This window comes from Hyaena hyaena, unplaced genomic scaffold (genome assembly GCF_003009895.1).
Source record: "Hyaena hyaena isolate Hyena2069 unplaced genomic scaffold, ASM300989v1 scaffold_120, whole genome shotgun sequence".
NCBI lineage: Eukaryota > Metazoa > Chordata > Mammalia > Carnivora > Hyaenidae > Hyaena > Hyaena hyaena.
The window spans coordinates 2371483-2395207 of NW_024080752.1; the positions used below are offsets into that span (position 1 = coordinate 2371483).

General features: G+C 36.0%; 1 protein-coding gene across 2 annotated transcripts in view; it reads right to left on the bottom strand.

Annotated features, from left to right (window-relative positions):
• USP8 (ubiquitin specific peptidase 8) overlaps window positions 1–23725 on the bottom strand; it is a 75766-nt gene that overhangs the window by 14302 nt on the left and 37739 nt on the right. For both annotated transcript variants that reach the window (XM_039237088.1, XM_039237087.1), the window contains exons 7-10: window positions 21429–21573; window positions 16928–17090; window positions 12727–12871; window positions 12201–12424 (exon numbers count right to left, since the gene is read on the bottom strand). In XM_039237088.1, the coding sequence (XP_039093019.1) occupies window positions 12201–12424; window positions 12727–12871; window positions 16928–17090; window positions 21429–21573 (677 nt within the window). The remainder of the gene's footprint in view (window positions 1–12200; window positions 12425–12726; window positions 12872–16927; window positions 17091–21428; window positions 21574–23725) is intronic.

Consider the following 23725-nt stretch of genomic DNA (forward strand, 5'->3'; position numbering starts at 1 on the left):
ATCAAGTTGTTATAAAAGAACCATCACTTCGTGGAGACAACATTTGCCAGAACACCTATTTGTAAATTACCCTACGTCAACATTTCTCTTAAGGTACTTGGCACAAATTTCCTCTTGTTTCCACACTTTCAATACACCATGATTTGTTTTGTATATGGAAATGGAAGAGTTAATCTAAAACATAAAACTGAGACCTGGCCATACCTAAATTCCATTTCCACATATCCAATTGCTTATTCAGTATCTTCATGTCAGTGTCTCACATATATACCACAAACCTAATATGGCCCAAACTGAATACATGCTATTTCCCCTAACATGGTCCTTATCTTGTGGATGTAACCAGAAAGCTGGGTTTCATATGTCCTCTCCTGCCCTTATGCAGTCTGCTGATTTTCTTCTTCTGTCTGTCCCTCTCCATCAGCACCAACCAAGTCCATGCCAACATCCCCTCTAAATTGTTTCCAACTAGTGGAAACTGTTTAAAATCTTTCTTCCCTCCTAAAATATAAACTCCAAGAGGGTAAAGACTGTGCTTGACATATAGTAAATAAATAACGTTGTTGAGGGAATGAATAAAATAGTTCGTAACAGTTTTCATAAAAGATAAGTTACTAAATACAAATTGAGTTTAATAAAGTATCTAAATTCCTGAATTAGTGAGTTCAAATGTGCTATTACCTCAATTTAATAGCATACTAGCTCTACAAAATTGTTAGAAATGACCCTAACATCCTTTCTTGAGAATATAATTTACTGAAACATTATAACAACTACTAATAAGAATATCTGTCAGTAATAACCTGCATGGTGTTCTTACAAAATGAATTGTATGTTTTGCAACTAAAAAATAATACCATAGGAAGATTTTAGTGAAGAAGAAATCATTCCTTTGCTCCTCACGTCTCTTTTTGCCTCTTCACTTTAAAAATCTATTGCCTTTTTTTCTACATTTGGGAATGAAGTGTGAAGAACCACTACATGGGTAAGGATAATAAAGTTCCGTGGAAAGGAACCATAATAAGTTTCCATCTACATTTTAACAACTTGATCCATTTTCTCCCTAATTTTAAAACCATAACTATGATCATGTTACTTTTACCTTTAAAATTCTTTAAGCTTCCTTTGCCTACAGGATAAAATTCCAATTTGATCCAAGTATCTCTTGATGACTCTTGCCCATCCTTCCAATCTTACCTACTCTCACACTTGCCTGTCTCCAACAGAGACCTGTATCCAAACATATCAAAGTTACTCACTGCTTCCAGAGCATGCTTTGTTCCTTTAGTCACAAAATCTTCTACTTGCCTCTTGCATCCTCAAATCCTACTGAACTCGTAGCCCAGATAAAAATACTGCCTCTCCATGAAGACCTCTCTGCTACCCTATCAAAATTTCTCTTCTTCCTCTGTGCAGTGGTGAGCAATGATGACATTCTGCCTTATACTTTGTCTGATTTTGTACAACTCTCTCCTTCTAAACGTCACACAGAATCTATAGCTTAATCATATCTGTAAACCTTCATGATGTCTTTCACACAGAAAATGTTAGAATATGTTAGAATAATGTCAGAATATGTTAGACAAATCACACATATCTCAGAAAGTCAAAAAAGGATTCTGGTTCAAATATGCTGATTAAGTTTAAAGGAAGTACTATAACATAAGCTCTTTTTTCAATTTCTTAAATTTATGTTTTAAGAAACGTTGCTTAATCACATACTGTTTAGTCTTAAGATTTGCTCTAAAATATTAAAAGCAGAACACGTTTAAAAAATGAAGAAATAAACCATCTCATTTGATATAAAAAAATGACTACGTTTTCTATTCATAGTCTACTGCAAAAATCAAATGACATCCATTTCAAATGTGAAACACTGTTGAAATATATCTGGAAAAAATAAAAAATAAATGCTATAAAAAATCTTATTGGAAAAACCATAGGGGAGAATGTTTACCTTCCTTTGAGTAAAATGTACAGAAAAAAAGCCACATTTTTACTCGAATACATTGGTTATTTAAAATCATTTAAGTAACTTTTGTTAAAACACACCTGCTGGAGAGATCAAGATGGTGGAGTAGGAAGATCTTGAGCTCACTTCCTTCCAGAGACACACCAAATTACAACTAAATATAGACAAATTCTCTGAGAATGGCCTGAAAACTAGTGAAACTAAAAGTATAAATAAAAAAATATAAATTTCACATCTAAAAATATAAATAAAAAGCCACATTCAGGCAGGTAAGAGGGGCAGGGACAGTCTAGTCAGTACCTTGTGCAGCAATATACAAATGGCAGGAATAATCACAAATGTGGAGGTCCTTTCTGAGGATGGAGGGCTTTAAGTCCCACATTAGGCACCCTTACCCAAGGGACCTGTATAGGAAGGATAAGCCCCTGAAATGTCTGGTGAAAATCAACTGGGCTTATCTCCAGGAGAGCCAAAGAGCTATAGGATACAGAGACTCCACTCTTAAAGGGCAAACCCCAAACTCATTTGTTTTCAGACCCAACACAGAAGCAACAGTTTGAAAAGCACCTGGACCATAGGTGAAGGACATTTATTAGTTTTAGGGTATGTGCAGGAGGGGCAGGGATCTATAGGGACTTTCTCCAGGAATAGAAATGCTAGTATGTGCCACTTCTGATACTCTCCATGTGCCTGTGTTCACCCCACCAGGTAATCTATGGATCAGCCCTGCCCAATGTGCATACTCTGCCAGGTACCCATCCAAAGCAGTTCAAGCTCAGCCATACCTCGTGGGCAGCCTAAGCCAAGACAGCAGCGGCCCTAAAGAAGCTCTGCTGGGAGGAGGGAAAGTGTTATTTCTTTCCAACAGTATGCCCTAAACAATTGTGATTGGGCCTCTAAGCCATCCACACCAGGGCACACACAGCCCACACACGAGATACCCCTGAAGTGCCTGCTTCTGATGACCTAGAGGAGACTGTACATCTTGGCCCCACAGGACAGCTTCTATATAAGGCCACTCCTTCAAAACTGGGAGATGCAGCAGACCTACTTAATACACAGAAACATAGAGAGTCAAAGAGAATGAGAGCCAGAGGTATATGTTCAAAACAACAAACAAAACCTCAGAAAAAGAACCAGAGATAAGCAATCTCTCTGATAAGGAGTTCAAAGTAATGGTCATAATGATGTTCACCAAACTTGGAAGAATGGATGAACATATTAGATATGATGTTCTGAATGGGGGTGGGGCAAAGAGAGAGGGAGATGTTCATCTGAATAGATGAACATATTCAATAAAGAGGTTGCAAATATAAAAAAGAACAACTCAGAGCTGAAGAATAAAGTAACTGAAATGAAAAATACAGTAGAAGGAATCAAGAGCAGATTAAAAGATGCAAAAGAACAGATGAGTGATCTGGAAGACAGAGTAGTAGAAATTATTCATGTTGAACAACAATAATACATTTTAAACAAAAGAGGGTAGTTAAAGATATGACTGGGACAACAAGTGTACTAATATCTGCATTATGGGGATACTGGAAAAAGGGAAACAGAGAAAGGGGAAGAAAAACTTATTTGAAAAAATACAGCTGAACACTTTCTTAACTTACAGAAGAATACAGACAATCCAGGTCCAAACAAGATGAAAACAAAGAGGTATGCATCAAAACATAATAATTAACATATCAAAGGTTAAAGGTAAAGAGAGTTTTTAAAGAAGCAAAAAGTCACCTATAAAGGAAACCCTATAAGGCTATCAGCTGATCTTTCAGCAGAAAATTTGCAGGCCAGAAGGGATTGTCAAGATATATTCATATTACTGAAAGGAAATGCCTACAACCAAGAATAATGTACCCAGTAAGGTTATCATTCTGAATTAAAGGAGAGGTAAAGAGTTTCTCAGATAAAAGTTAAAGGAATTCATTATCACTAAACCAGTCTTAGATAAAAGGTTAAAGGGACTTCATTAAGTAGAAAAGACCGTAATTAGAAGTAAAATTTTAGAAGAAAAAATCTTACTGGTAAAAACATAGTAAAGGTAGGGGATCAACCAATTCTAAAACTACTATGAAGATTGAAATGAGGGGCGCCTAGGTGGCTCAGTTGGTTAAGTGTCAGACTTCAGCTCAGGTCATGATCTCACGGTTCATGAGTTCAAGCCCCACATCAGGCTCTGTGCTGACAGCTCAGAGCCTGAAGCCTGCTTCAGATTCTGCATCTCCCTCTCTCTGTGCCCCACCCCCATTCATACTCTGTCTTTCTCTCTCTAAAAAAAATAAACATTAAAAAAAAGTTTACATGAAAGTAGTAAAACCAAGTATATTTATAACAGTTGGAGAAATATAAAAATAAAAAATGTAAAATCTATCAGAAATATAAAATGTGGAGGGGATGACTAAAAATGCAATGGTTTTAGAAAGTGTTTGAAGTTAAGCGACCATCAACTTAAAATAGACTGCTATATACGTAAGGTGTTATAAATGAACCTAATTGTACAAAATCCAAAAAACTGTACTAGATACACAAAAAATAAAGAGAAAGGAATCCAAACAAAATGTTAGAGAAGGTCATCAAATAACAAAGGAAGATAGCAAAGGAAGAGCAAAGGAAGAGAAAAGAGCTACAGAAACCATTAGAAAAACAGAAACAAAATAGCAAGAAGTACATACCTATCAATAATTACTTTGAATATAAATGGACTAAGGGCTCCAATTGAAATACACAGGGTGCCAGAATGAATTAAAAAAAAAAAAAAAAAAAGACTCAACTATATGCTGCCTCCAGAAGACGTCAGAGATAAAGACAAAATACAGACCAAAAGTGAAGGGATAGAAAAAGACAGTCCATGTAATGGAAGCAAAAAAAAAAAAGCTGAGATAGCAATAGACAAAACAGACTTTAAAACTTTTTTTTAAATGTTTACTTATTTTTGAGGGGGGGAGACAGAGTGTGAGTGGGGGCAAAGAAGGGGCAGAGAGAGGGAGACACAGAATCCAAAGCAGGTTTCAGAGCTGTCAGCACGGAGCCCGACGCGGGGCTGAACTCATGAATGACGTGAGGGTACTATATGGTGACAAAGGGATCAATCCAATAAGAGGATATAACAATTATAAATATCTCTGCACTCATCCTATTTTTTACTTATATCATATATATTTATATTATTCACCCATCCTGAATATAAAAAGCAAATATTAACAAGACATAAAGGAAGAAATTGATCATAATACAATACTAGTAGGGGACTTTAACACCATACTTACATCAGTGGATAGATCATCCAGACAGAAAATAAACAAGAGACATAGCAGCTTTGAAGGACACATTAGATCACAATGATCTAACAGACATAGTACATTCCATTCCAAATCCACAGAATACATATTCTTTTCAAGTGTACACGAAACCTTCTCCAGCACAGATCACATGTCAGGCTACAAGACAAGACTTTTTTTCCTTTTTAAATTTTTTTTAAAAATGCTTATTTATTTTTGAGAGACAGAGAGAGACAGGGAGACACAAAATCCGAAGCAGGCTCAAGATTCTGAGCTGTCAGCAAAGAGCCCGACACAGGGCTTGACCTCACAGTGAGATCATGATCTGAGCTGAAGTCGGACGCCTAACTGACTGAGCCACCCAAGTGCCCTAAAACAAGTCTTAATACATTTAAGAAGACTGAAAGTATATCAAGCATCTTTTCCAACCATAACAATATGAAACTAGAAATCAATTGCAAGAAAAAAAATCTGTAAAGAACACAAACATGGAGCAGCTAAACAAATGGATCAACCAGAAATTTCCCAGAGGAAATTAAAAAATAACTGGAAACAAATGAACATGAAAACACAAAGATCCAGAATCTTTGGGATGCAGCAAAAACAGTTCTAAGAGGGAAGTTTAGAGTGATATAGGCCTATATCGAGAAACAAGAAAAATCTCAAATAAAAAAAAGTCTAACCTTACACCTAAATAAGATAGAACAAAGCCCAAAACCAGCAGTAGGAAGGAAATAAAAAAGACTAGATCAGAAATAAATGAAATAATAAAAGAATAATAGAAAAATATCAATGAAATTAAGAGCAGGTTCTTTGAAGATATGAATAAAAGTGATAAACCCTTAGCCAGACTCATCAAGAAAACAAGAGTGTACTCAAATAAACAAAATCAGAAATGAAGGAGAGGAAGTAACAACTGACACCGCATAAATATAAAAGATTATAGAAGATTATGGAAAATTATGGAGTGCCTGGGTGGCTCAGTTGGCTAAGCGTCTAACTCTTGATTTCAGTTCAGGTCATGATCTTGCAATTCATAAGATCAAGCCCCACATCGGGCTCCGTGTGTTGACAGCACGGAGCCTACCTGGAATTCTCTCTCTCACTTTCTCTGCCCCTTCCCTGCCCATGCTGTTTTCTCTCTCTTTCTCTCTCAAACAAACAACAAACAAAAAAAGATTATGAAAACTTATATGCCAACAAATTGGGACAACCTAGAAAAAAAGGATAAATTCCTTGAAGTATATAATCTTCCAAGACTGAGTCAGGAAGAACAGAAAATCTAAACAGAATGATTACAGACATTCCTTGTTTTACTGCACTTTGCTTTATTTCACTTCACAGATACTGTTTTTTAAACATTAAAGGTTTTTGGCAACCATGAGTCAAGCAAGGCTATTAGTGCCATTCTTCAACAGCATCTGCTCACTTCATGTGTCTCTGTCACATTTAGGTAATTCTTACAATACTTCACAAACTTTTTACTATTACTATATTTGTTATGGTGATTTGTGATCACTGATCTTTGATGCTACTGTTTTGTTTTCTGGTGCCAGGAACCACACCAACACAATTTAATAAATGTTGTATATGTTCTGACTGCTCCGTGGACCAGCTGTTCCCCCATCTCTCTCGCTCTCCTATTCCCTGAGACACAATATTAAAATTAGACCAATGAATAAATAACCCTGCAATGGCCTCTTGTGTTTAAGTGAAAGGAAGAGTTGCGTATCTATCACTTTAAATCAAAAGCTAGAAACAATGAAGCTTAATGAGGAAGGCATGTCAAAAGCTGAGTTAGGCCAAAAGCCAGGCTTTATGTCAAAAAGCCAAGTTGAAAATACAAAGGAATTCTTCACAAAACTTTATTTTATTTACTTTTTTAACAAATAGTTTATTGTCAAATTGGTTTCCACATAACACCCAGTGCTCATCCCCACAAGTGCCCTCCTCCATGCCCATTCCCCGCCCCCCCCATCCATCAGTCCTCAGTTTTTGTCAGCATTCAAGAGTCTCTCATGGTTTGGCTCTCTCCCTTTCCCCCACCATTTCCCCCCTTCTTCTCCCCCTTGTTCCTCAGTTAAATTCCTCCTAATCCTCCTATACATCTTCACAAAATTTTAAAGTGTTGGTCCAGTGAACATATACAAATAGTAAGTGGAACAGTCTTACTGCTAACATGAAAAAGTTTTAGTGGTCTGGGCAGAAGACCAAATCAACCACAACAAAGCCTATAAGCAAAGCCTAACTGAGAGCAAGGCGCTAATTCTCTTCAACTCTATGAAGGCTACAAGAGGTGTGGAAGCTGCAGGGGAAAAAAAAAAAAGATACTGGCACAGGTTGGGTCATGTGATTTAAGGAAAGAAGCTGTCCATAACATAAAAGTTCAAGGTAAAGGCAGCAGGTGCTAATGTAGAAGCTTCAGAAAGTTACCTAGAAAATCTAGCTAAGATATTAATATAGATGAAACAGCCTTCTATTGGACAAGATGCCATCTAGGACTTTCAAAACTGGAAAGGATAAGCCAATGCCTGGCTTCAAGGCTTCAGAAGACAGGCTGATTCTCTTGTTAAGGGCTAATGCAGCTGGTGACTTTCAGTTGAAGTCAATGCTCATTGACCATTCTGAAAATCCTGAGACCCTTAAGAATTATGCTAGATCTAATCTGCCAGTGCTCTATCAATGGTATAACAAAGCCTGGATGATAGCACATCTGTTTACAACATGATTTACTGAATATTTTAAGCACACACAGAGACTTACTACTGCTCAGAAAAAGGACTCCTAAAATATTACTGCTCACTGACAATGTACCTGGTAACCCAAGAGTTCTGACTGAGATGTATAAAAAGATTAATGTTTTCATGCCTGTTAACATTCCATTCTGCAGCCCACTGGTCAAGAAATCATGTTAACTTTCAAGTCTTACTACTTAAGAAATTCATTTTGTGAGGCTAGAGCTGCATGGAGAGAGATTCCTACAATGAATCTAGGCAAGGCATTTGAAAACTTCTTGGAAAGGATACACCATTCTACATGAAATTAAGAACATTAGTGATTCATGGAAGGATGTCAAAATTTCAACATTTAACAGGAATTTGGAAAAAGCTGATCCCAGCCCTCATGGATGACTTTGAAAAACTTGAATGGATGAAGAGTTGCTTCTTTTGAATGAGTAAAGAATGTGGTTTCTTGGAATGGAATCTACTGGTGAAGATGCTGTGAAGACTGCTGAAATGACAACAAAGAATTTAGAATATAACATAAACTTAGTTGATAAAGCAGCAAGCAGCAGGGTTTGAGAAAACTAAGACCGATTTTGAAAGAAGTTTTATTGTGGGGGAAAATACTACCAAACAGCACCACATACTACAAAGGAATCATGTGTGAAAGAAAGAGTTAAACAGTATGGCAAATTTCACAGTTGTCTTATTTTAAGAAATTGTGAAGGCTACCTCAAACTTTAGCAACCACCCATTATCAATAGTGAGTAGTCATCAACAGTGAGGCAAGACCCTCCACCAGCAAAAAGATTATATCTTGCTGAAATCTCAAATGACGGTTAGCATTTTTTTAGCAGTAAAATATTTTTTTAATTAAGATGTGTACACGTTTTTTTCAGTCCTAATGCTACTGTATACTTAGTAGACTACAGTATAATGTAAATACAGCTTTTATATGCACTGGAAAACCAGAAATTCATAGACTTGCTTTGTTGTGATATGCACTTTACTGCAGTGGCCTGGATTTGAACCAACAGTATCTCTGTACACCCGTACTAGTAATGAAATAATCAGTAGTCAAAAACCCCCAACAACCAAAAATCCAAGAACAGATGGCTTCACATGTGATTTCTACCAAAGAAGAGTTAATACCTATTTTTCTCAAACTATCCCAAGAAATTGAAGAGGAAGGAACACTTCCAAATTCATTGTGCAAGGCCAGCATTATCCTCATACCAACGGCAGACAAAACCACTACAAAAAAGAAAATTACTAGCCAATATCCCTGATTAACTGAGCTGCAAGAATCTTCAACAAAATATCAGCAATCTGAATTCAACAATACATTAAAAGGATCCTGTACCACAACCAAGAGAGATTTATTCCGAGGACAGAGGGATAGTTCAATACCTGCAAATCAATTAAGAAAATGAAAGATAAAAACCCTATGATCATCTCAGTAGATGTAGAAAAAGCATTTGACAAAATTCATCATCCATTTATTCTACAAATCATAACAATCCCTCAACATATAAGTATATGACAAACCCACACCTAACATCATACTCAATGGTGAAATGCTGAAAGATTTTGCTTTAAGCTAAGAAAGAGAACGATACTCACCCTTGCTACTTTGATTCAACACAGCACTAAAGCCCTAGCCATAGCACACAGATGAGAAAAAGAAATAGAAGGCACCCAAATCGGTAAGGAAGAAGTAAAATTGGTACTATCTATAGATCACATGACAATCTATGTAGGAAACCTATTAAAAATAATAAATGAAGTCAATAAAGTTGACAATAAAGTAGAATACAAAATCAATATACAGAAATTTGTTGTTTCTACATACTAATAAGGAAGCATCACAAAGAGAAATTAAGAAAATTATCCGATTTCTAACTGCATCAAAAAGAATAACATTTGTATGAATAAATTTAACCAAAGTGAAAAACCTATACCCTAATAACATTAAGACACTGATAAAAGAAACTGAAGAGGAAACAAATGGAAAGATGTACTGTGCTCGTGGACTGGAAGAATTAATATTGTTAAAATATCAATGTTACTCAAAGCAACCTACGGATTTAATCCAATCTCTGTAAAAATACCAATACAATTTTCACAGAATTAGAACAAAAAAAATCCTGAAGTTTGTATGGAACCACAAAAGACTCCCAAAGCCAAAGCAATGTTGACAAAGAACAAAGCTGGAAGTGTTGCAATTCTAAACTCCAAGATGTACTACAGAGCTATACTAATCAAAACAGTATGGTACTGGGATTAAAAAACAGATGCACAGATCAATGGAACAGTACAGAGAACTCAGAAATAAATCCACACTTATTGTCGGTAAGAAAATAACTCAAAATGGATCAAACACCTAGATGTAAGATCTGAAACCATAAAACTCCTAAAAGAAAACATAGATAGTAAATTCTTGGACACTGATCATAGCAATATTTTTGGCTCTGTCTCCTCAGTTAAGGGCAACAAAAGCAAAAATAAACAAATGGGACTCACTGATCACACTAAAAAGCTTTGCACAGTGAAAGAAACCATCAACGAAATGAAAAGGCATCCTACTGAATGAGAGTATATATTTGCAAGTGACATATCTGATAATGGGTTAATATCCAAAATATATAAAGAACTCATGTGGGGTGTCTGGGTGGCTCAGTTGGTTTAGTGTTCAACTCTTGATTTCAGCTCAGATGGTGATCCCAGAGTTGTGGGATTGAGACCTGCAACAGGTTCAATGCTGAGCGTGAAACCTGCCTGGGATTCTCTCTCCCTCTTCCTCCCTTCCCCACTCATATGAACTCATGCAACTCAACACTAAACAAAACAAACAATCTGATTTAAAAATGGGCAGAGGACCTGTACAGACATTTTTCCACAGAAGACATACAGACAGCCAAGAAACACATGAGAAGGTGCTCAACATTACTAATTATCAGGGAAATGCAAATTAAAACCACAATGAGGTATCACTTTATCAGAATGGGTAAACTCAAGAACAAAAATAGCAAATGCTGGCGAGGACGTTATGAAAAGGAACACTGGCCCACTGTTGGTGGGAATGTAAATTGGTGCAGCCACCAGAGAAAACAGTATAGAAATTCCTCAAAAAATTAAAAATAGAACTACTATATGATAGAGCAATTCCACTTTTGAAAATTCCATTCATGTGAAGAAAATAAAAACACTAATTCACAAAGATTTATGAACCCTAGCTAATTACCATATTTACAAAGCTAAGATACAGAAACAACTTGTATTCTTCAATAGATGAATGGATGAAGAACATGTGTTAATATAGCAATACAATACTCAGCCATGAAAAAGGATGAAATCTTGCCATTTGTGACAATAAGGATGGACTGAGAGGGTATTATGCTTAGTGAAATAAGTCAGAGAAAGACAAATGCTGTATGATTTCACTTGTATATATAATCTAAAAAGCAAGACAAAGAAACCAAAACAGAAAAAGACTCAAATAAAGAGAACAAACTAATGGTTGCCAAAGGGGAGGGGCTTGGGAGGGATGGGTGAAATAGGTGACAGGGATTACGAGGCACAAACTTACAGTTAAGAAATAAATAAGTCACAGGGATGAAAAGTACAGCAGACTATATTTTCTGTAATAACTTTGAATGGTTCACAGATGGTATCTAGACTTATGGCGATCATTTCATAAGGTATATAAATAATCACTGTGTTGTACATCTGAAACTAATAGAATATTGTATGGCAACTATATTTCAATAATAACAAAATAAATAACAAAAAATATGCATGTTATTTACATGTCAAATTCTAAGGAAATGGAACCACAGTATTGTTTTGAAACCAAAATACTGACATCACGTATCTATCATCTTTAAGCCAAACTATTTGCAAAAATACTATGGGCTAAATTACAATACAAGAAAACTCTGAAAATGCTCAAGTTTTCTGTCATAATACAATCTTTTACTGGTACTTCCTACAGTAAACAAGCTGCTAGATGGCTTTGAAAAATTCTGGATTATCTACTCTCTATCATTGCTGTGGATTATAATGAAAAATCTATAAAGCTGAAAGGCTCCAAAACATATAAATTCTTCTCACTGATATTTTTCTTCCTAAAATATAAAAGCTTATAAATAAAACTTCATTTGTATACTATGTATTTAATATAATATTAAAAAAGAGAAATAAGGTTAAAAGAAATCAAACACATACCTGTGGAACATTCTTCACCACAGGCACTGGCTGAATTATGGGTAAAACATCAGATTTAGAAGCAGCAATTGGCTCAACTGGAGTTGCTATGTTCAGTGGTGCCATTCTCTCATCTTGATCATTTAAAAATTCTATATTTTCATTTATTTCTACAGAAGGAGGTGGCATCTGGGCAGCAGGTTTAGAAGGAACTGATTCTTCCAGTGAAGGATAAGTAAAATCCACTGAAATTCCCAAAAGAATAATATTTTTGAAAGAAAGAACAGCAAACTCCATAAATAGTAGTTACATATCTCATGCATGTAACATGTGATAGTCAAATATAAAGTATATGAAGTGACAACCACACAATCTTAAAGAATTAAACATTAACTTCCAGGCTGTGGACATCTTATATTTTTTATGCCTGAAAATAAACTGCTATCCAGTAGGACAACTACACTCACAACCAAGAACACTACCCTAAGGACATAAATAAAGTTTATTTTACCAAAGCATTTTTAAACAAAAATTTTCACATACATACATGAGATAGACACCTCTTCATTCTTGCCTCGTGGAGGTGGAGTGACTTTAGCATTTGTTGTATACTGGGGATAACAAAGGAGCCAGTTTTCATAGCCTCCTTCTAAAACCAAAGGCTCATTGCGCAGGACAGTTTTGCTTTCCCACTATAAAATAGGAAAGAGTATTTTTATTTTTCTTTCACTTAGCATATTTTCAAGATTAGGCAATAGTATTTTTAATATGGCAGCAGTCTCTTCACAGGAAAAAAAAACACAAAAAATTGAATTTTAAAATGGCTCTCTTGGACTCTTGAATGCTGACAAAAACTGAGGACTGATGGATGTGGGGGGAGGGGGGGATGGGCATGAAGGAGGGCACTTTGGGGATGAGCACTGAGTGTNGAATGCTGACAAAAACTGAGGACTGATGGATGTGGGGGGAGGGGGGGATGGGCATGAAGGAGGGCACTTTGGGGATGAGCACTGAGTGTTATGTAGAAACTAATTTGACAATAAACTATTTGTAAAAAAAATAAAAAAATAAAAAAATAAAATGGCTCTCTTGAAGATTCATCTAAATGACAATGAGGGCAGAATTCAAAATTCAGCATTAAATGAAACACATGGATAGATCAGGTTTTTAAAACCACACAAGTAATTCATAATCTTAGAAGAAAATTTTATAAAAGTAAGTTCATATATTTAAAAATCATCCATCATTTGACCACCAGACATACAACTTTGACACTGCAGGATTTATTCTTGGAATTTTCTATGTAGATATATACTTTAAATTTTATTTTTACGAAACAGTGAAACTTTTATGCTGTTGCTTTTCTCTTCATGAACATCTTTTATTAAAGGTCATATCACCACAACTTGTAATGACTAGATAATATTCTATTTTATACACACATACCTCCCAAAATTCAAACAAGTAGAACACTTATGGTTACTTTTCCCATTTAATTATAAAAATGCTGAGATAAATACTGAAGATCCTTATATATGCACATACCCAATCAACTCCATTAGGGAAAAATCCCCACAAGTAGAGTTGCTGAGTCAAAGCACATGAACAGGCTTTTAATATATATTCCTAATCATTAAATGATCTTTAAAAATATGTGTCTGTATATTTCTGTAGGATAGTTTAACTAGTACTAGAACTGCTGGATTAAATGTTTGGTAGATGCTGTCAAATTGCCCTTCAAATAGATGATACCAATTTATATGCTTACCGACAGTGTATGAGAAAGCCTATCATAAATATTTATAATTTTTACCAAACTGGTGGACATAAAATGGAATCATGCTTTAATTAGCTTTTATCAGTGAAGCTGTACATCTTCTAATGTTTATTAATATTAAATATGTTTATATTCTATGACTTAACTAATCTCATCCTTTCTTCATTTTTCAGTAGAATTTACTATTTTCTTAGTACATAGTAAATGTACTTTGAATACTAAAAAAAATTAGCTCTTTGTCGTAATGTTACAATTATTTTTCCTGATTGATTTTTACTTTACTAATGGGATTTTTAACACAAATACATTGATCTTCCTTTATGACGTCTTGGTTTACAGGATAAAGATAATAAAAACACCCACAAATGCTTCTTCCTAGTACTACTTCACTGTTTCAATCAACATTTATATCATTGACCCATCTGGAATACAGTGCGATCTAAGAAGTAAGGTAGGAGTCCCCATTCTTTTACTTACTGCCTAGCCAGCTGTCCCCAAACCATTCATTTCTATACATCTTTCCCACATTGATTTGCTGTATTATCTTTAACATACACTAAATAAGCCTCCATATATCTTAGGCTGAACTTTATGAAACTGCCACTATTGTAGGTCAAAACTAGTTGAATATTGGCAGTTTTATGTATCGATCTATACTTGGGTATATTTCTAGATTCTCTATTTTATATTTATGTATGTATGTATGTATGTATGTATTATTTATATAGTAGCTCTCCCCCCACCTATTTTAATGTTTATTTACTTCTGAGACAGAGAGACAGAGCATAAGCAGGGGAGGGCCAGAGAGAGAGAGGGAGACACAGATCCAAAGCAGGCTCCAGGCTCTGAGCTGTCAGCACAGAGCCCAATGCAGGGTTTGAACTCACAAACCGTGAGATCATGACCTGAGCCAAAGTCAGACACTCAACTGACTGAGACACCTAGGCACCTAAAGGTTCTCTATTTTAAAGCATGTATCATTTTAAGGCTTTAAGACTGCCCTTGTGAAGGGTAATGTTCCATCAACTGACCTTCCTAAAAGTAGATTAAGTTTGATTCTTACCAGCATTCATTCAGTATTATCAATTTAATAATTTAACAAATTATATTGAACATTATTTATCTTTGTTAATTTAATCAGAAAATGGCATTCACTTTTTCAATTTGCATTTTTATTAGTAAAGATGATTGTTTTTGTTTGTCTCTTGTATTTCCTCTTCTGTTCATGTCTGTGTCCACTACTTATTTTACTATTTTATCTTAAATAATTTTATTTGCAAAGTTCCTTTATATTTTAGGTGTTCTATAGTTGACTGTTGAACAACATGGGTTTGAACCGTGCCAAGTCCACTTACACACTTTTTTTCCCCCTTCTGAGGTGATGGCAAAAGCCATAGGCATTTACAACTGCCCACCCATGGGACCAAATTGAAAGCAACTAGTGTAGAGGTCGTGCCTATTGCTCAAGGAGTACCTGGGCAACCTACGGAGGCTGTCAGCAGCCCCCAGCAGCCCCAAATTGGGCACAGCTACGGGTCCCTGTGTGCCAACTGAGTGGTCAGGCTGAAAGCCCTGGACTTGTGGGCAGGAGGTGAGGCTGAAGTGGAGACCCAACCCCAGAGTGCAGGTTGGTGCTACCCAGGAAGCCCAGCCCTCTTTGCATTCCCTCCTCCCTGCCCTGGTCCTTCTTGGGCCTAGGACCCTCCCTGGTCAAGGGCAGACTGCTGCTCCCCATGGTGGCTCCTGGAAGCCAGAACACTCACATGAGGGTGTAGCTGCCAATGACCACAGGCTGGTGGTATGCCTCTAGGCAGCTGAACTGTGATTCAAGGGTGCTGTCGCCACCTACAGGCCTACCCAGTGGCTGCCATCACTCAGCAGAGGCTACCAGGCTGTGGAACACTGCCATTCCAGGGCTAGGCCCACTGCTGCCACCATCCTTATCCTGGTGTTGTTCATCCACCTAAATGGGGCTTTTTTCAATAAATATACATACAGTACAGTAATTGCGATATCAATTACGATTTCAATAACATTTTCTTTTCACTATGATTATTTAATTTTTTATAATTTATAATATTTTCTTTTCTCTAGCTTACTTTACTATAAGAATACAGTGTGTGTGTGTGTGTGTGTATATATATATATAATAAATACATATAAAATACTCTGCTAATCGACTGTTTGTTATCAGTAAGGCTTCTGGTCAACAGGAGGTATTAGTAAAATTTGGGAGAAGTCAAATACTGTGGCAGGTTGTTGGTACCTCTAAACCCTGTGTTGTTCAAAGGCCAACTGTACTGCCCTATTTGTTGCAAGTATTCTCCTATTTGTCTTCTGTCTATAAGAAAAAATCTTATAGTATTTTTTCACAAAAATTTTTTTTGTCAAGTCAAATCTAATAAGAAAAATCAAGCTTTTTCTCCTTAGTGACTTCTTCCTTTGCTTCTATGTTTCAAAGTCTAATTCTTTCTTTCTTATTTTTTAAAAATATAATTTATTGTCAAATTGGCTAACATATAGTGTGTAAAGTATGCTTTTGGTTTGGGGTAGATTCCCATGGTTCATTACTTACATACAATATCCAGTGCTTATCCCAACAAGTGCCCTCCTCAATGCCCATTACCCATTTCCCCCTCTCCTCCACATCCCATCCACCCTTAGTTTGTTCTCTGTATTTAAGAGTCTCTTACGGTTTGCCTCCCCCCCCTCCCAATCATGGTCCAATTCTTAAAACAAAAAAATAATGCTTTTTTCAGACAATTTATGTTCTTGGAAATTCTAATCCTACTTTATATTATCAGTTTATTGTTATTTGATGATTCAAAACTTGTCTTTTAAATCTGAATTAAAAATAATCTCCAACCAAAGCTGATGGATCTTCTTATCCTTAAGATAAACAGCTAGTCAGTATACCTTTCTAACAACCAAAGGCTTACAATTACAGTGAACTAACAAGGAACTTGCTAACCTTGAAAAGTGCATCTTTCAGACTCCGTAGAGTTGTTCCAAGTTGTAAATCTTTTGTTGAACTAAACCAGTCAAGAAGTACCACATATTCCACATTTCCCCTCTTCTTCCATGTGTCTTTAGAATCATCTGGGAGTTTTGCTTCAATCCGACCAGCAGTGATTCTGAAATGTATTAACATTTGTATTGGGGCAAAGGTAGACAAGAGGTCCTAATACACTAATATAAGACACTGAATTTTCTTTTAGTCTGTACCACAGCAAACTTTAAGAAACATTTCTAAGGTCAAACTTATGTCCAGATATTAAATAATCTAAAATGTTTAACAACCTCACCTCTGCATTACATTGGAATATGTTTTAGTAATTATAAGAAACAAAAAGAAATGGACTCAACTGTAACCCTACACAAAAAAGGGGGGCCCAAACTGAAAACAGAGAAGTCATGTGAGCAATTCTCTCAGATATAAAATATATCTCTCAAATATAAATAACCGGGGAATCACTTGGGTAGCATTATTTATATTTTAGTTCTCTTATACTTATATAGGTAATTGCTAGCCAAATACCAAAAATGTTTATTTAACAAACACACAGAGCATTTACTATGTGTCAAGTACTATCCTAAATGCTTTATTTTCATAGAATCTCAACTGAATCCTCACAACAAATCCTACTGAAGTAGGCATTACTATTCCCATTTTATAAATGGAGAAACTGAGACACAAAGATATTAACTGTCAAGGTTAAAGCTACCAAGTGAAGCCAAAATTCAAACTCAGGCAATCTGGTTCACGTCCATGCTCGTAGCTGTTCTGCTGTGCTGCCTCTTAAATTATCAACTGTGAATAATATCAACTCTATATTAAAGCATGCTATTCATGTCTTTTGCTCACATAAGTTCATTTAAAACTCATCTAAAGTCCTTAGAATGGGCCTGCAGCATGGCCCCTCCCCCCAAATCCTATTATATCAACTTTTCATCACTAAGAACTTGCCGCTTTATTCCACTCCATGCCAGCCACTAGCTTCCTTGTAGTTCCTGTTTATCCAGGTATACTCCTGCCTAAACGCCTCTGCTTCTAATGCCCTTCTATCTGGAATCATTTTCCTTCCAGATAACTGCATCACTCATTTCCCTTATCCCCTCAAAATTTGCTCAGTAATAACATCTCCGTGAAGCCTTCCTAGATTAAAATTTTAATACCTAGCCCAATATACAAACTTGACACACCCATCTCCATTGCACTTATTAAATAGGAGACATACATTTTAAGCTTTATTGTCTGTTTCACTATCCCACCTCCTTGTTAAAATGTAAGTTCCATGAAGCAAAATTTTTGTCCAATAGCTAAGCCCCAGTACTTAGAACCATAGCAATCCAGTCCACAGAAAACTAGTGCTCAGTATACTTGTGCTGAATGACTGAATGAATAATACAGACTTGTTCCATCAGGTAAAAAAACTCTGTACTATTCCGGGCAAAGCACCTAAAAGCATTTTAATACTTAATTGATAATACTGGCAAGCTGGGCAGGACTGGTGCACTTTTATTCATAAGTAAAGCAAAAACGGGTTAGATTATTTAAAAAAGAAAAAAAAACCTTCTTCCTATATAATAATATTGGCTACTCTATCTTGTATGAAATGAAGAAAAAGAGAAGAAATATAAAATATTGTCTGATAGTATTCTCACCTGACATATAGTGATGAGAAAGATGTTTGGACAACGAAGAATGAAAAACAATTGAAATATGATATTTTTATTTTAAATGTTTACTTATTTATATTTTTGAGAGAGAGAGAGCATGCAGAGGAGGGGCAGAGAGAAAGCGAGAGAGAATCCCAACAGGCTCTGCACTGTAAGCACAGAGCCCAAATCAGGGCTTGAGCTCACAAACCATGAGATCATGACCTGAGCTGATATCAAGATCAGATGCTTAACTAACTGAGCCACCCAGGCGCCCCTGAAATGTGATATTAAGGGCTATCCCTGACTCTAGGGATATAGTTGCCTCTCAGTCTAAAAACTCAAGACAGTATTCCATAAAGAACACTTAAGGAAATAATTCTATCACTAGTATTTCCCAAACTTCAGTCTTTCACGTAACATCTTTACAGATTGCTGCGATTTTGCCCTACCTTGTCTATTACTTAAATTTAACAGGAAAATGTATATTCCTATATACATGGAAACAATAGCATCATATCTAATGAATAAAGGATAATCAGTAAAATTATGCTATCGTCACATAACAGATTACTATACTACAATAAGAATGAACCACAACTACACCAATAATATAAACAACTCTCACAAACAAGGAATACAAGTAGCCAGATATAAAAGATTATACATATTTCCTTTTACATAAAATACAAAAACAGACAAAAATAAATCTATTCTGTTAGAAGTCGGTGGTTTGCTTTGGTGGGTGGCAATATGGGTAGTAACTAACAGTGGGCATATGAAGGGATTCTGGAGTGATGTTAATATTCTATTTCAGGTCCAGATAAATGGGTATGCTAAACAGGTGTACTCAGTTTTTGAAAATTCACTTAGCTAAATAGTTAGGAGTGTTTTTGTATGTATACTACACTGTACTAAAATGTTAAAAAAAAAGACAATGAAAAAATATAGTAATCACCACCAGCTAGTTGTAGATACTGTTGCCTCCAGAAAACTCTAAGGCCTGCTCTCTGGTAAGAAAGATAGCCAACTATTAAAAACGAGTGCTAGCACCAAACAGACTTCTTTTAATGACTTCAGAAAGATCAAAGCAAAAATTAAAGGGGAGTAATTTTTTTGGCATGCAGTTCATTATTCTTTAATCTTCAATCTAAACTCATGAATTTCATAGTAGTCAAATCTCTCACATTTTGGGAGACACTTAAACTCAATAAAAACCCCAGCTTTTTGTTAGTACAGATTAGACCATACAAAGATTAATTACAATTTTGTTTTTTCAAATCCTAGGTATATAGTGATACCCACTTGATTAGACTAAGTGCTCTAGTATTCCCTTTCAACAGCATATTTACAAAGCACCTTATTCTTCAGGTCAAACATTTATCAAGCATCAAAAAATGTGCCAAAAGCTATCCAAATTTTATTTCCTGATTTATTAAAAATTTTTTTAATGTTCATTTATTTTTTTCAGAGAGAGAGAGAACAAGCTGGAGAGGGGCAGAGACAGAAGGAGATACAGAATATGAAGCAGCCTCCAGACTCTGAGCTGTGAGCACAGAGCCTGATGTGGGGCTCAAATTCATGAACCACATGATCACAACCTGAGCTGAAGTTGGACACTTAACTGACTAAGCCACCCAGGTGCACCTTTTTTTTTTTTTTACTACCTAACTTAAAAAGTACGTCTTTTCAATGTTGTTTAAGTTAGTCTTAAGGTGGGTCATAGATTTTAATTAATCTAATTCCAAAAACTAAGATCCAGAGAGGTTACATAACTTATTTACCACTTGAAATAGTAAAAATAGCCCTGGATATGGAGTTTTAGGTCTGTCACTAATATTATAGTTTTTAACACATAATATATTGATGCAAGTAACTTTATATTATTTTATAGATTAACATCCGTATCAAAAAGGAAAAATTTTTTTAGTGAGTCCTTACTAGTGTCAGCCACTGTGATAAGTGTGCGTGTATAAAATTTCACACTTAAACTTCTCAAAACTCCTGAGATATGTAATATTACTATCCCTATTTTATACATGGAAACATGGGCATAGAGAGGTTAGATCACTGGCTAGAAGTAATGTAGATGAAAAGGGACAGTTTCAGTCTAAATACAGTCTGACTTTAGAGTCTGTTTACTTAATCACTTGGTGATACTTCCTTGCCCCTCACACCCAAAAGTGTTTGTGTACACTTTTACCACACATAACATGGAGGAGTATTTCTTTGTTTTTAAAATTTTTTTTAATGTTTATTCATTTATTTTTGAGAGAGAGAGAGTGAGAGCGCACAAGCTGGGGAGGGGCAGAGAGGGAGAGAATCCCAAGCAAGCTCCATGCTAACAGTGCAGAACCTGATGTGGCTCTCGATCCCACAAACTGAGATCATGACCTGAGCCAAAATGAAGACCTGGATGCTTAACCAACTAAGTCACCCAGGTGCCCCAGTATGGGGTTTTTCTAAATAAAAAACCAATTCAATCTGTCTATGATTTTAGTCAATTTGGTGCATATACTTCACAAGCTCATCCATGAAAAATAATAGGAAATGTTAGTCAAAAAAAACCTTGGGAGAGAGGGCACACAAAGGCAGCTTCATTTCTCTTCCAGTAAGACTACAGATGTCACAAATAGGAGAAAACACCCAAACCAAAATGTTCCTTAAACCCCCTTCAGAGAAAGAGTAAAGCGTGCCTTTATGGAGTAACAGGAGAAGAAAAGCCTACTTTATCATATTTAGCTTGAATAGTAAGTAGTAACATTTACTACTGTCCACAGTTAACCATTTTACCTAAATACACAATGACCCACCCTGGAGTGATGGCTTCTTCAGGAACACTGAGAGAATTTGAAATATGGGAATCCTGATAATCCTGCATTCTTCGAGCATCCATTATAATCAAGCTGATGTTTTCATCCATCATCATAGTGTATAGTTCCTTTGCTGTTATTGCTCCTTGGAATCAAGAGAGACAGTATAAGCAACAAGAAGCACCTAGTTCTATGCGCTGTCTTATCACTAAACAGGACAATCATTGCTTCTTCTAGAAGAATGAAGTATACTAGGTGTCATATACCTGCTATCCCATCATACCACTTATTACTTTTTAAACTAACATTAAATATAATTTGTGTTTTTGACATTCATCAAGAAACTAGTTCAATGTTCTGTTTCTGAAGGCTTAAATACCAAAGCTTGCTTGTGAGGTTACAATTAGGTACAATAGAGGTGCTAACTCTATTGCTGGTACAAAATAAAGGAAATTAATATATGTATCTCAAGAAGATATTCTCTATTTAATAATTGAACCATTTGCAAAATATGAACCAGAAAACACATTTATAGTTCAAAAATTCTTGACAGGTTCTAAATTCTTTTTAAAACGTTTCTGATGAGGGGCGCCTGGGTGGCTCAGTCGGTTAAGTGTCCAACTTCAGCTCAGGTCATAATCTCATGGTTTGTGGGTTCGAGCCCTGCATTGGGCTCTGTGCTGACAGCTAGCTCAGAGCCTGGAGCCTGTTTCAGATTCTGTGTCTCCCTCTCTATCTGACCCTCCCCTGCTCATGCTTTCTCTCTTTCTCTGAAATAAACAAAAAGAATTTAGAAAGTTTCTGATGAGATCTTATGAGGGCTATTTGAAAAACATTTAGTTTTTCAAGTATTCCTTGAGTTATAAGCCAAAAGCTTGTTTTCTGTGTTCTGCATCAGGGGTTGATAAAATATGGCCACCTGTTTTTACTGAGACACAGCTATACAAATGTGTTTACATATTGTCAATGGCTGCTGCTTTCCTGCTGTGACAGCAAGAACCCCAGCGGCCCCCCTCCCAAGCCTGAAATGTTTCCTTTCTAGCCCTTTAATATTTAACCAAAATAAATATTTGTTATGTTGCTATTTTCCTCTTCCAGCTTCTACCACCTGAAATGAAAGATTAAAAAGCAAAACAAGGTCAACTAGACCTCAATAATAAAAACTTTAAAAGTAAATAAGTAAATAAAATATTAAAAAGATAAAAGGCTACTACTACAAGGGAGCTTTAAAATGTAAAGAACTATTTTGGCAGTGAGATGTGAGAGGAATGTAGTCACATGATCTCCTAAGCAAAAACACCCGACTGAAAATAACCACCCTACTTCCCTCTCTAACCATCAAGATCATTTTCACAACAAAATCATCTAAACAAGTTGAGAACAAACCACTTAGGAAAGTAATACCTAAGCAGAATGAGATACAAAAAACACAGGTAAAAACAAATCCTGGAATGAATTAAGAACAGCTTCCAGGAAGGTATCTTATTACACTATTTCTTAAATTGTTGTATGGTAATACTTTAAATAGAGATTTTATTTTAGTGTTACATATAATTAATATTTAAATCTTTTCTGAGATAGGAAAACTTAGGTAACTGTCTGAGTCTAGTTTAGGTCACATATGTGTGACTGGAACATCAACACCACCTATGGATAACATCCAAATTACTGGTATAGGTTTTTTTTAATAAAAAAAATTTTTTTTTAACATTTATTATTGAGAGACAGAGAGAGACAGAGCATGAGCATGGGAGGGGCAGAAAGAGGAGGAGACACAGAATCCAAAGCAGGTTCCAGGCTCTGAGCTGTACCCGATATGGGGCTCAAATGCACAAGCAGTGAGATCATGACCTGAGCCAAAGTCAGACGCTCAACCGACTGAGCCACCCAGGCACCCCTGGTGTAGATATTTTTGAGCGAGTGAAGACTTTTATTTATTTCTTGTTTTTTTAAAAAATTTTATGCCTTTTATTTTATTTTGAGAGACAGAGACAGAGAGCGAGTGGGGAAGGGGCAGAGAGAGAGGGAAACACAGAATCTGAAGCAGGCTCCAGGCTCTGAGCAGTCAGCACAGAGCCCGCAGCAGGGCTCGAACTCACAGACTGTGAGATCATGACTTGAGCCAAAGTCAGATGCTTAACTGACTGAGCCACCCAGGCACCCCGAGCGAGTGAAGACTTTTGAATAACTAGTCTACAAACTAGAATCGTAAGTCATAATAGCTAATACATGTATCCTCATATAAAGTTTACTTACATAAAGTTACTAAGAATTTCAAATATATTAACTCATTCAAT